We start from the raw sequence: 11,947 nt of genomic DNA, 5'->3' as shown, positions 1-11,947 counted from the left end.
GCTGTGTTATTCTACTAGTGTAGTCTGTGTTGCAAACTGGGGTTAAATTTTATTTCTTTCCTTTAGCATGGTGGTTGATCTCTTAAATTGCCTAAACTTTCCACACCCATTGATAAGTGAAGGGGTAGATTTGTAAAGATCTGGTAATTCAGATAAGATATTTTCGTACCTGATTTTTTTATTGTCGCCAGGTCTGCCCCCGCACTGCTCAGTTATTTTTGTTTTGACTCAGTCTGATGCAGTGTAGTGGATTTATTTGGGGAATGAGGACCTGATGATGCTCAACTATTATTGGATAATGGTGATGATAGGAGCTCCCTAGTTGTTGCTTCCAGTGAGGAAAAATATTTTCCTTACTTATGTTTTCTGAAAGTTAGAGGGTGTTTGTTTGCTGTTAATGAAAATTCTAATGTATTTTTGTCTAGTATAAGCAAAATATTAAGTGATCCACATATTTAGTGCGGTAACAAGATGTGTTGGCAGCAGCCATGCTTGCATGGGTCCTCACAACTTTGCTAAGGCTAACAGAAAGGTTTAAAAATTACTCTGGTCTTTTTACTCAGTGTGTTTACATGGCAGTTAGAGGTGAAACCTAGGTGTGTTGTCCCATATCTACGAAAGCTTTGAACTGACAAGCTGATAGTAGCACAGCTGTGGTACCAAATAGCTGCTTTGAGTATTTATCTGGGCTCCATGTGGTTTCGGACTTGCCATCCCACGGGTGACTGGTAAGCTTTAGGAGATTTCATTTCTTACTAGTCAACCTCCTTTCTCTGCTGGAGAATGTAATGGATTTTTAAAAATGTTAGATGAGCCATTTTATATACGGTAGCTGGAGGGATAGAAACCAGTACTAAGGAATGAGGCAGAGATGGTCTGTGAATATTTTAGTGCTGATTTAATGGTGCTATTTGTTTAACAGTGATCACTGAAAGTTAGCATTGAACAGCCCTTCCTAATATGTAAAACTATTAATAGCTTGTTTGTCAATAAAAAGTTAAGCTTCTGTAGTAGTTGGTTTTTGTGCCGCTGGCATATTCTGTTATGCTTTATAGGTGCATTCAGCTTTCCCCTATGCTTGCTTGCTTGCTTATTTATTTCATGGCAAGTTGTCTGTATAAAGCAAGGGATTACAAAGAGACTTTCTGAAGTGCCACTTTTGTGTTTCTGTAAGTTAAGGATGATGATGCATATTGAAAAGCTGTGTTTGTAAATGCATATACCTTTGGAAAGTTTGCACAGCATTATCTGTAATTCTATGGCATGATCAATTTAAGAAATTTAAGCTCTGTCTCAGCTTAACCCAGGACACTTGTACCTAGGTATAACTTGATAGCACCTGTAAAAGGATTACCTTGTGATAATGGATTTTGCCTAGTGTCTTATCAAAGGGGAAAATACTGTGTGTCAAACAGACTTTTTAGCAATGTAGTCATCAGTTGTGACTGGATTTTAGAAGATGTGCTGGTTTTTTGTGTTGTGGGGTTTTTTTTGGCTTTTTTTTTTGTTTGTTTTCATTTGCCGATGAGCTTGTTTGAACCTGCTCTGGGATGTATAAACAAGAGCAGCCCAGTGTATTGGTTACATCCTGCTTTTTATACTGGTGCTGTGGAAGGGGAAACACCTTCAGTTAAGCAGCATAGGCCTGATTTTGGAGTAGGGAAGGGATCTAGAAGAGAAGGGAAGGCGTGATAAAAGTAGTGGAAAGCTGTAATAATAGTGGAGTTGCACATTCTGGCTTATTTTTTACAAATGGTGATTTCCCACATCTTGTGGTGTCCAATAAGAATTAGAAAGGTGTAGGGGTAACTTGTCTTTATTGGAAAAGTTCTTTACAATAGTCTTTTACAACACCTCCCATCCCTTTGTCAGCTGAAGAGCATTGCCTGGATGAAGGAGAAGGTAAATACTTCAGTGAATAGTGATTGAAGGGAAGATGCATCTTTAGAGAGTGATGATAAAACGGAAAGACTTGGAAGGTCAGGAAGCTAGTGATAGCGCTAAGAGTAAGTAAAAACATCTTGAAATATGAAGGACAAGTAATCAGAAAACCAGTGTAGTGAGTTGAAGTAGATCACACAAAAGGTTTTTCCCCACCCTGCAGTGGATGTAGTTTACACAGTGGTTTGAATTCCTAGGAGATGATCTTTCTATCGGGGTGAGAGTAAATTGAGATAAATGTCTTCAGAGGAAAATAGTGTTGAAGATGATTTTCCTGCTATTATAATATAGACTTTCAAGTTGAATATACCACTCTGGCCACATTGTGGACAACTAACAGGAAATTTTCAAAAACAAAATTATGAAGTTGTCTATATGTTTTCATATTAAATATTGACATGCTTTGCCCAAGAGGTTTGCTTTGATTGTACTTTATGCAGGTAAATAGTTTTAGATAAAATCTAAAATGAATTTCTAACTTTGTTTTAGCTAACCTTAATTAGTTATTTTTTTCTCTTATTACTTTGTCTTAATGGTGTAAACATCTTAACAGTGGTGCTTTGCCAGGCAAGTGCTTTTATTATACTAAATGGAATTAATGAGTAAGACTAAGTCTGTGCTTATGTGTTTGCAGTACTGGCATTTGAGACCCCAGACTTGCAAGCTGAGCTGCACAGGCAGGCTTATGTAAACTTTCCAGAGGCTTTAAAATGTGTGTCTAATTATAGAAGGTTAAGTATATGGATTTTTTTTTTTTTTTTTCCCCTAAGGCCATGTGGTTATGATATTATTGAGATTCCATAATGCCTCCTGCCATGACAGACAGCCTTGACATCTGGGCAGTGGATTCGCAGATTGGTGCTGATGGCTCAATATCTGTGGACTTCCTGTTGCCCACTGGAATCTACATCAACCTGGATGTCCCTCGAGATGCTACCATATCTCATATTAAACAGGTAATACCAAATGGTGAATTAACTGAAAAGTCACCTTGTATTGGGAAGTGTTTCTGATTTTGTCTTTTTGCAAATCAAGTAATGAATTTGAGTAGGCATACAAAATAATGTATTGAAGGTGCATGCATAGCAGATTGATTAATAAAGATGTATATGTGTCTGGGGGTTTAGAATGTTTTTAGACAGATGGTAAGGTTCGGAGAAATTACTTCTTGCTCATGGTTACACTTCAGCAGAGGTTATTCTAATAGCTCTATATTAATATTGTGTTGCCGCATCTGAACCTTTTTTTAAAACATTGGTAGCACATTGTACATTTGTTTAACATTTCTCTGTTTAGTGTGGAAACACAAGATGCTGTGTCTAATTTGATTTTAAATATAGAAGTCACAGATTATGCTCCTTCTTTTGATTGACACCAAAGATGGACGCTTTAAAAACTATGTATGCCACTTCGTAAAGGTTGTATAAAAGTGACTTGTCAGGGCACCACTTAAAAAAGTGAGGGAATACTCAAGTTGAAGGAAGAGGAGCATGTATGGAGATAACCACAGATATTAAAGAATTATCTGCTGACCTTTCATCAGATAAAGGACATCTTGGGGGCGTTTTAGACAAGTTACTTTGGAATTAGGTAGTGGGTGAATTACAACACCAAGTAATCACCTTAAGCATGATAAACTTCTACAAGAAAATAAACAAGTGGGGTTTCTCATTCTGTTGCATTGCCTGGTAAATAAGTACATTGTTTTTCATTCCTGTTCAGTCTGAGAGTATTCATTTGTTTATATAAATTATTTTCTTAATCTCAATAGTAGCATCACATAATTTATTGTTCTCCTAATTTGAAACTTTTTTTTATGCAGTGGACTACTTAGTGTTTTAGGAGAAATGAGAGTGCCACTAGAAATTGAAGTGATCTAAGAAATAAGTTTTGTGCTCTACTCAAATACTTGAAATAATTCAGACTGGAAAAATGTTGTTGTCTTAGTAAAAGGGTAACCTGGGCAACTATAGGTTAGTTGGTGGGTAACATAATGGAATAGCTGGTAGTGATTTCGACTGATGAAGAATTTAGAAAATAAGTCTCTCAGTGCAACAATAAGGGACTTTAAGCTGTCTGGTTTTCTTGATGGTTGTGAGACATTGAAGCTTAACGTGCTATAAACAGTTTCTGTTGATACTTAAGTGTTTTTCAAAGAAAAGGAATGTTGATCATGCCTACGTGATGCAGGTCTTTTGTGGAAATCATTGTATTTGAAAACAAAATAAAAATGAAGACTTTGGCATACTGGATCAGTAGATTTGCTCCCATGATGTTGCTGTGACAAGCTCTAATTTGTGGACCCTTGGATGTATAAATAGGGGACTGGAGGGCAAATATAAGGAGTTTATTTTTTACGTGAAACTGTAGAGATTAACATAAGAGAATGGAGGAAAAATAACCAATTATTTGAGGGCTGAAGAATTTTATGTTTCTACAGACTTATAGTTCTACCAGGCCAGTACTTTGAGTGATGGCAAATGGCTGCTTTCAGTGGAAGTCAGCTTCAGGGACTTCGTAGCTTTTTAAATTTTACAGTCATTAAGGGATATAAGTACCAGTAGCTGGAAATTGAAGTTAAACAACTCGGGAGGGGAAAAAAAAAAAAAGAGGTACAGGTTTTTAATCAATATAATTAGTTATTGGGGAAGAAAGAACACAGGCAGTAGTAGATGAGTCTTTTGATACCTTTGAAGTTGGAATTTTTGCTCTTCACCAAAGGTAGTTTCTGGATTCACCTCTCGCTCAGCTAGGCAAAATATACTGGAATACATTTCTGGAAGGCAGAATTCATTGTACAAATCTATGAAATAAATGCAGGTACGTTCAGCTCAGTAAAAGGAGTTCAGTTTGGCTTCAATTGTTTGAGAAGAGGTTTTTCAACAGAGGTTTTTGCCATTGCATTGTTGATCTTGCAGTTCCTGTTTCAAAATAAGTTTCAGAAAGATCTCCATATATATACACTTTTAAAATTAGGACAAAAATATTCTCACAGATAAAGATCTGAATAATATTTAGGCTGGGAGAGCTCTTTTTCTTCTAGTCTTGATTTCTGCTAAGGATTTGACCCACTGACATTACTTAAGGTGTAATCTGCTACTTAAGTATTCGGTTCAGTAAAGCGTTATGTAGTGTTCTGTGGGCAACTTGCATGTCTCAGTGGCCTGCCAGTAATTTACAAATAAATTTACTTTCAGCTTCTCCAAACAACAGGAATTTTTTATTCAGGAATTAGTTCCATAGTGGGAACTTGCTGTCTGTGTATTACAAGAATTACTGGAAAAAAAGTGTAGATATGTCTTGAGGGAGAAGGATTTTGGTAGGAAGCTATAGGAATGGATGGAGGGGAGTGACACTTTGCTGGTCAGCGTCAGGAACATCTGCCTCCAAAATCAATAGGTGCTTTGTTACTGTAGTGAGTGACAGCCATGGTCCTGCAGCTTTACTGCAAACAGGACTGTACTGGGTCCGTCCCAGGATAAGGGTTAGGACGACGCGCTGCGCTTCTCTCATCACCTCCTAGTGTTTGCCCCGTGTGTATTTTACCCCTGGGATATTTATGCACACAAGTTGCTGCTTAAAAATAACAGCAACGTAGAGACTACAAACAAGACAAAGTAAATATGTAATGATTTATAGGGATAATAATGAACCATGTTAGCAAACATGTTACTCTTGTGTTCTTTTGGGAACATAAATGGAAATTAATGTTACCTTCAGTGCTATAAGATACATCCACACTGTCTTGGTTTACTTTATGTATTTATTTTCTTTGCAGCTGTTATGGAAGCAGGCACATGCCTATCCGCTCTTTCATCTCCTCATGGAGATTGACTCTTACATGTTCTCATGCGTGAATCAGACTGCTGTACATGAAGAATTAGAGGATGAAACACGGAGACTTTGTGATGTTAGACCCTTTCTACCTGTCCTTAAACTAGTGACAAGGAATTGTGATCCAGGAGAAAAGTTGGATTCCAAAATAGGTGTCCTTATAGGCAAAGGTAATTATATTTACTTTTTTTTTTTTAAATGAAGGTAAACCTTGTTTTGTATGAGGGTCTTAGTTGGGCAGGTAACATAGACAAATTTAAAATTAAATATTTCTGGTTTTTATTTTTCCCCTGACAGAATTTCTTTCTCAGCTAATACTGATATAGTTAAAATACTTTAAGTACCCAAGACACCACATTTGGAAGTTGATGAAGGCTACTTTTTATCTTGTATTTTGTCACTGTGTTGTATTGCTACATCAATCAAGAGCACATTTTGTTTTACTAGATGGTGAAAAAAAATCTCTAATATTAATTGCTAAGTGAAGGAAAACATAATCGCAGAAAAGTGTTAACATAAATAGCCCAACAGCAAACTGGGTACACAGAAGGAATTAGAAATTATTATGGTTTTGTTATACACGGTTTCTGAGTTGGTTAACAATATGATTTTTGTTTTTGCTCTCAATTGTGGCACCGATTTTCAGCAAACAATGAACAGCTATTTTTAAAGGTTTCACAGTAACTTGTTCTTGGTGTTATTTCAGAATTTTCAGCTTTTAAATCTACTCTGCTTGGTTATACAATCAAGATTGACAGGGTTGTGTGAGGTCATACCTCTTGTATTAAACAATGAACCATTGTTAGCTCTTTCATAGAGACTGCAGGTTTTGTTTAGATTTCAGCAGTACACTGTCTGCCTATTTGTTAAAACTGACAATGGAAACAGTTAGCCAGTTTAACCATTCAGACATATTCTGACAGATTCTGAGAGATTCACATTCTTTGATTGAATATTTTGCTTATTATAGCTGTGCAAGATCCTTCCTTATGCAGCCCCTATTCTGTACCTTAACACTGAAGAAAATGTGTTCCTGTCTAAGCTTCTAAATTTAATGTTTTGTTCTCAAAAGGTGTTTAGTGCTTTGTGTAATTTGGACAATGTCCTTCAAAGTTCAGGAAAAAAGAAACAAACATTTGCAGGCTTTATACTTCCTGAATGGCTGAAGAATCACAGCTGTGTGGGCTCTCCACTGTGTATTCTCTCTTTACGTATTTTGGAAAAGAAACTTTACCAATCTCGCATTGGTTGAAATTTCAGTCCTGTCATTTTGACTTGAGTAGAAGATTTTAATCACAAGGAAAATTCAAGAATAAATTTATATATTTACAGTCCCACTGTCTTTCCTTTTTGGATTTTAAACAAAGTAAAATAGATGATGTAATCTTTCTGTGGAATTAAAAAAAAAAAAAAGTTTGCAAACTTTTCTTCCTTTCTGTGCTGCGGTTTCTTTTCATTTGCTCTTCTGAGGAGAGACTTAAAACTTTCCAAGCTATCTCAAACTCAGGGTGCAGTTGGCTTTTTCATTTCATAGTACCCAAGCGAGGCATTGGTTCTTGCTGTTTAAACCCTCATACCAGGTGGTGTGGGAATTGTGCAAGTAACTTTGGAAGTCCACTGACGTACAGGATAACGTGGAACCCAACTCACTTCTGAGCACCCATTTTTAATGGGATGTCTGAAGAAAACCACTTATGTAACCTTAACTTAAAGATAATAAGGTTTTGAATGGGATGGTAAATAGATGGGCAGTATTTGTACAGGTGTGTATCCTTTTGCTTGCTTGAATTCTCTCAGGTCTCCATGAGTTTGACGCCTTACAAGATCCTGAAGTGAATGACTTCCGAGCTAAAATGCGGAGAATCAGTGAGGAGAAGATTCAGTCGCTTGTGGGACTCTCCTGGATGGACTGGTTAAAGCACACTTACCCACCAGAACAGGAACCTGTTATCCCAGAGAGCTTCCAGGATAAGCTCTATAGTGGAAATCTTGTAGTGGCTGTTCATTTTGATAACTGCCAGGTAGGAATGGTTGTTCATCACATTTAATGTTGTATTGTTCTTAATCCTGATCTGAGTTAGCATGTGTTTGATCAAGGATGTAAATGAAATAGAATACTAACATTTTGGTGTTTGCTTTAAAATGCAAAGAAGTCAAGATCCTTTACTCTTGGAAGAAAGTGAGGTCATGAACCTACAGTTGTGAACTGAACTAAAGTCAAATGACAGTTCTATTTCTAAAGTCAAAATGTGTAAAACTTGTGTATTCTGTATTATTTCACATTCGTTTAAATGTAAAACATAATTCAAAGTTGTGAGGACATTTTTTGGCCAGCTGTTTCTGTGTTGCTTCACTAGTGTTCAATTTTAGGCTCAGGAGATGCTGGTGAATTGGGAGGCACCATACTCCACACATGTCTTTTTGTGTGTGATTCATTCTTGAGCATCTTTGGGATTGATCTGCTAGTTAGGTTGAGCAGTACATTTTAAAAAAAGAGGAATTGGTATTCCCTGTGTTGGATATGCGTATAGACAGATAAAACACTAGCAGAGACTTGAGAGTTTTTGTTTCTGCTAAGAAATCCATGGCGTATTTTTAAAATAAAAACCTCTTTAGTTTCCACCTAAAATTACTTAGCTTCTTTTTTTGATGTTGAAGTTTCTGTGATTCTGCTTGAGTCCAGCGTTCATATTCATTTTTGTACTGTGTTCTTTTTGATAACAGTGAGGGATCAGAATGGGAAACTTTAAAACTTCCGAAGTGTGTAAATATATTGAGCTATATTTGGTGTCCGTTTTGACCTAGGGGCCTAGATACTGATTTTCTAATAGGTCAGCTGATTTGATTTACAAAGCTATATTATTTCTGATACTGTCTTCGTCTTCTGTAACTTAAAAAATAAAAAATCCAAAGTGGTAAAATCATATCTGACTCTGGAAACACTAAATGCACAGGTGAATACTAAGTTTGGTCACCAGTAACACTAGCTGATGTTGGATGCATAGGTGTGTTTATGACAAAACCTGTTTCCAGTCCTCTTTGGCTTAGTAGAGGACTTGCAGTTGTCCAGGAGTATCTGTGTGTTTGTCAGCTTTTGATTATGATATTGTATACATATGCGTAAGATAATGGTACAAAAGCAGGGCAAAAGTTCATGCTGCTGCTGAATATATTTGTCTGTCACTGTAATAGCTTAGGCTGCTGACATTTCAGATGTTTCAAATGCTTCTGCTGCTGGTTCAGACCTTCAAAGCTGTTAACAGTTCAAATCTGAGCTGCTTTTTAGAGAAGTAAACTCTGATCCAGACTTTACTACTTGCAGTGAGTACTAAAAATCATCTCAGGAGGTTTAAATAGGAAAGTATGGGGACTGTTGTGTTCTGTCAATAGGAACGCTGCAAGATTGCAAGAAAGGAATATTAACATACTTTTTGTCTTGAATGGGTGGGTGAGCTGTAAAGGCTACTTTGTTGTGTGTGGAGCAAGAGAAAGAGACTGATTCCCGTTTCTGTGACATACATGTAGAAACCTACAATTTGGAAGTAAAGCAGGTGTCATAGAGCACCAGCTTCCTGGGAGCAGAAAGTGTCCTTCCCTGTCTACCCACTCTCAGTTATGACAGGAGAGAAAAGCCTTCGCTGTTTGGCTGCTTTCTTGGAGGGGGAAGCTCTTATGAGCCATGCAGAAATTGGGAAAATACAGAATTAATTTTACCCAACTTTACAGAGTTAGATTTTTCCATTAGGGCAACTTGGCTTCTTACCAGTAAACTTCTGTATAAAGAAAGCACAAGTCAAAAGAATGTAAGCCAGACAACACTTTACATTTGTAAATAACTGCTTTTAGAATGCTTACATCTTCGAGTGTGTGTGTAAATAAAAAAAAATCAAAACAAAAGAACAGAACTCAATGAATCAGCCTTTGCAAATAAAGGTGAGCAGAATGTAATGTAGTAGATTAAGGGAGATGAAGGATTTCACAGAGGACCTTTTACATTAGGCACATTAAATGAATTTAACCTTTTTTTTAAATTTAAAAAAGAAAGTAGCATCTTACTTATACCTTTTTGGAGTGCATCAGAATTAGAGATACTTTGGAAACATGTAGATAGCCTCTAAGTTGTATTCAGAATGCTACGGGTATTGGCTGCTACCCCTCTTTTCTGCGCTCCTCCAAATATGATGATGTTTTTGTACTTAAATCACACTAACAGTTTATTCTGCTTTATTACTTGAAGCTTTGTTTTCCTTGTGAGAACAATGGTAGCTAGAAAGAGGATAACTTGCTGGTGCCCTGAAAGAAGAAAAACGAACATGTCTAGTACTGCTAAATACCTTGAAATGTATGTGATTTATTGTCTCCTTCATTCACATTGTAAAATGCAAGTTTCTAGATCAATAGCCTGGTCTAGAAGTCTTTAAATCACTGCTGGATCAATTAGATAAAGTTCTGCATTTTTAAAATTATTTCTGATACTATAAAAATTTGGAAATTGAGCATTTTGCAGTTTTTAGGGTGACTATTGCTCTGATTGCACTGAAGATGCAGAGATTAACTGTGTTAAAATAGACTGTTTTTTCATAGTGAAGTATTTCTCATTATTTAAGATTAAGCTACAATGTAAGCCTTGTATACCTGACTACGACAAGTTTGACATTCAGTATTCCTGTTTGTGTTTTGTTAGGATGTATTTAGTTTTCAGGTGTCTCCTAACATGAATCCCATAAAGCTGAACGAGCTGGCAATCCGAAAACGTTTGACTATCCATGGAAAAGAAGATGAGGAAGTTGATCCTGCAGACTATGTACTGCAAGTTAGTGGAAGGCTAGAATATGTTTTTGGTGATCACCCATTAATTCAGTTTCAGGTATGCAAAACTCTTTGGACCCTTAACGGTTCTCTAGTGCCTTGGCCAAAATTGGACCTTGCTTTGTGTGCTGTTGGATGGTCAGCTATGCTGAACAGTAATTTGCTTCCTCCTCGTGTCTGCTGCTCTCTCCAATTGTAAAAGACATGTGCACCATTTCCTTTTTATCTTTGTAATATATTATTGTTTCTTTGATTTGAAAAGTTGCTGTAGAAGTAGTCTGCTAGCTGGTAACAACTCTTTTCCGTGGGCTTTTAGTACATACGCAACTGTGTGATGAACAGGACTCTTCCTCAGCTGACTCTAGTCGAGTGTTGCACCATCAAGAAAATGTGCGAGCAGGAGATGATTGCCATAGAAGCTGCCATAAACCGAAAATCACCCAACCTTCCTCTTCCTCTGCCACCAAAAAAAACAAGAACAACAACTGTAAGTTGGCAATGGAGAATATCAACTACCCAAAAGGAACAGTGACTTGTGGAGCATAAATCACAGTGCCTGGCATTTGTGTTGGTGCTACTGTTTTCCAGCATAGGTCACCTGGGTCTATTGGAGCCTCCTGTTGCTTGCAAGAAGGTTTTTGTCAGAAATAGAAGACTTTGAGGCTTTTCGGAAATTTCTTTCCTTCCCTTGTGTCATCCATCCTCCTTCTCCCCCCACCGTCTCCTTTCCATTGTTATTGTTTCTACTTTTAATCACAACCCAGAAGAGCAAGTAATAATCTGTTACCAGCAACTGGAGAAGTTATTGCAGAGAACCTGGATTCTTCTTTTTCACTTTTTTCCACTTTTTTTCCTTTAGGGCTTCTTGTATGCTCTTGTAGTTATGATAACCAATTTATTTTTTCAAGATTTCAGGTCTATGTTTTTTAAAATGCATCTTCTTTTAGTTTGTATTTATGATTTTTGCTTAAAATGCTTAGCTTGTAAAATAGGTCTCACTATGTTACATGGATTGCGAATGAACTTGCATCTTTGTTTCTCTTCTCAGAGTGTATGGGATATTTCCAACCCTTTCAAGATTCTTCTGTTAAAGGGTAATAAACTAAATACAGAAGAAAATGCCAAAGTAAGTAACATAAGGTGTTTTTGTAGTCCAGAATATATTCTTATTCTGTGTGTGTCTCAGCGTGGACTGCATGCTTCTATACAATCTGTCTTTTATTTTCTGAACATACTGAACACAAAAAAAGCTGTAGGATCACTTCCTGTAAAAATGTGTGAGTGGGCTACTGACTGTTTTGCAGACCACAAGTTGTTAACACATGGGAATTTATTGCACAGCTACTTTAAGACCTTACAAGAT

The 11,947-nt window shown here is 36.8% G+C and overlaps 1 protein-coding gene across 1 annotated transcript; it reads left to right on the top strand.

The window, feature by feature from the left end:
• Positions 1-2,707: 2,707 nt before the first annotated feature.
• On the top strand, positions 2,708-11,710 carry LOC104460647 (phosphatidylinositol 4,5-bisphosphate 3-kinase catalytic subunit beta isoform-like; the record flags this gene model as incomplete). Its single annotated transcript, XM_010086058.1, has 6 exons — positions 2,708-2,897; positions 5,720-5,945; positions 7,573-7,796; positions 10,460-10,642; positions 10,901-11,071; positions 11,633-11,710. Coding segments are annotated over exons 1-6 (1,035 nt in total), but the record flags the coding sequence as incomplete, so codon positions are not given.
• Positions 11,711-11,947: the final 237 nt, after the last annotated feature.

This window comes from Pterocles gutturalis, unplaced genomic scaffold, assembly GCF_000699245.1.
Source record: "Pterocles gutturalis isolate BGI_N339 unplaced genomic scaffold, ASM69924v1 scaffold44845, whole genome shotgun sequence".
Lineage (NCBI taxonomy): Eukaryota > Metazoa > Chordata > Aves > Pterocliformes > Pteroclidae > Pterocles > Pterocles gutturalis.
Note: the sequence above shows the minus strand (reverse complement) of the source record. Positions and strands in the feature narration are given on the sequence as shown.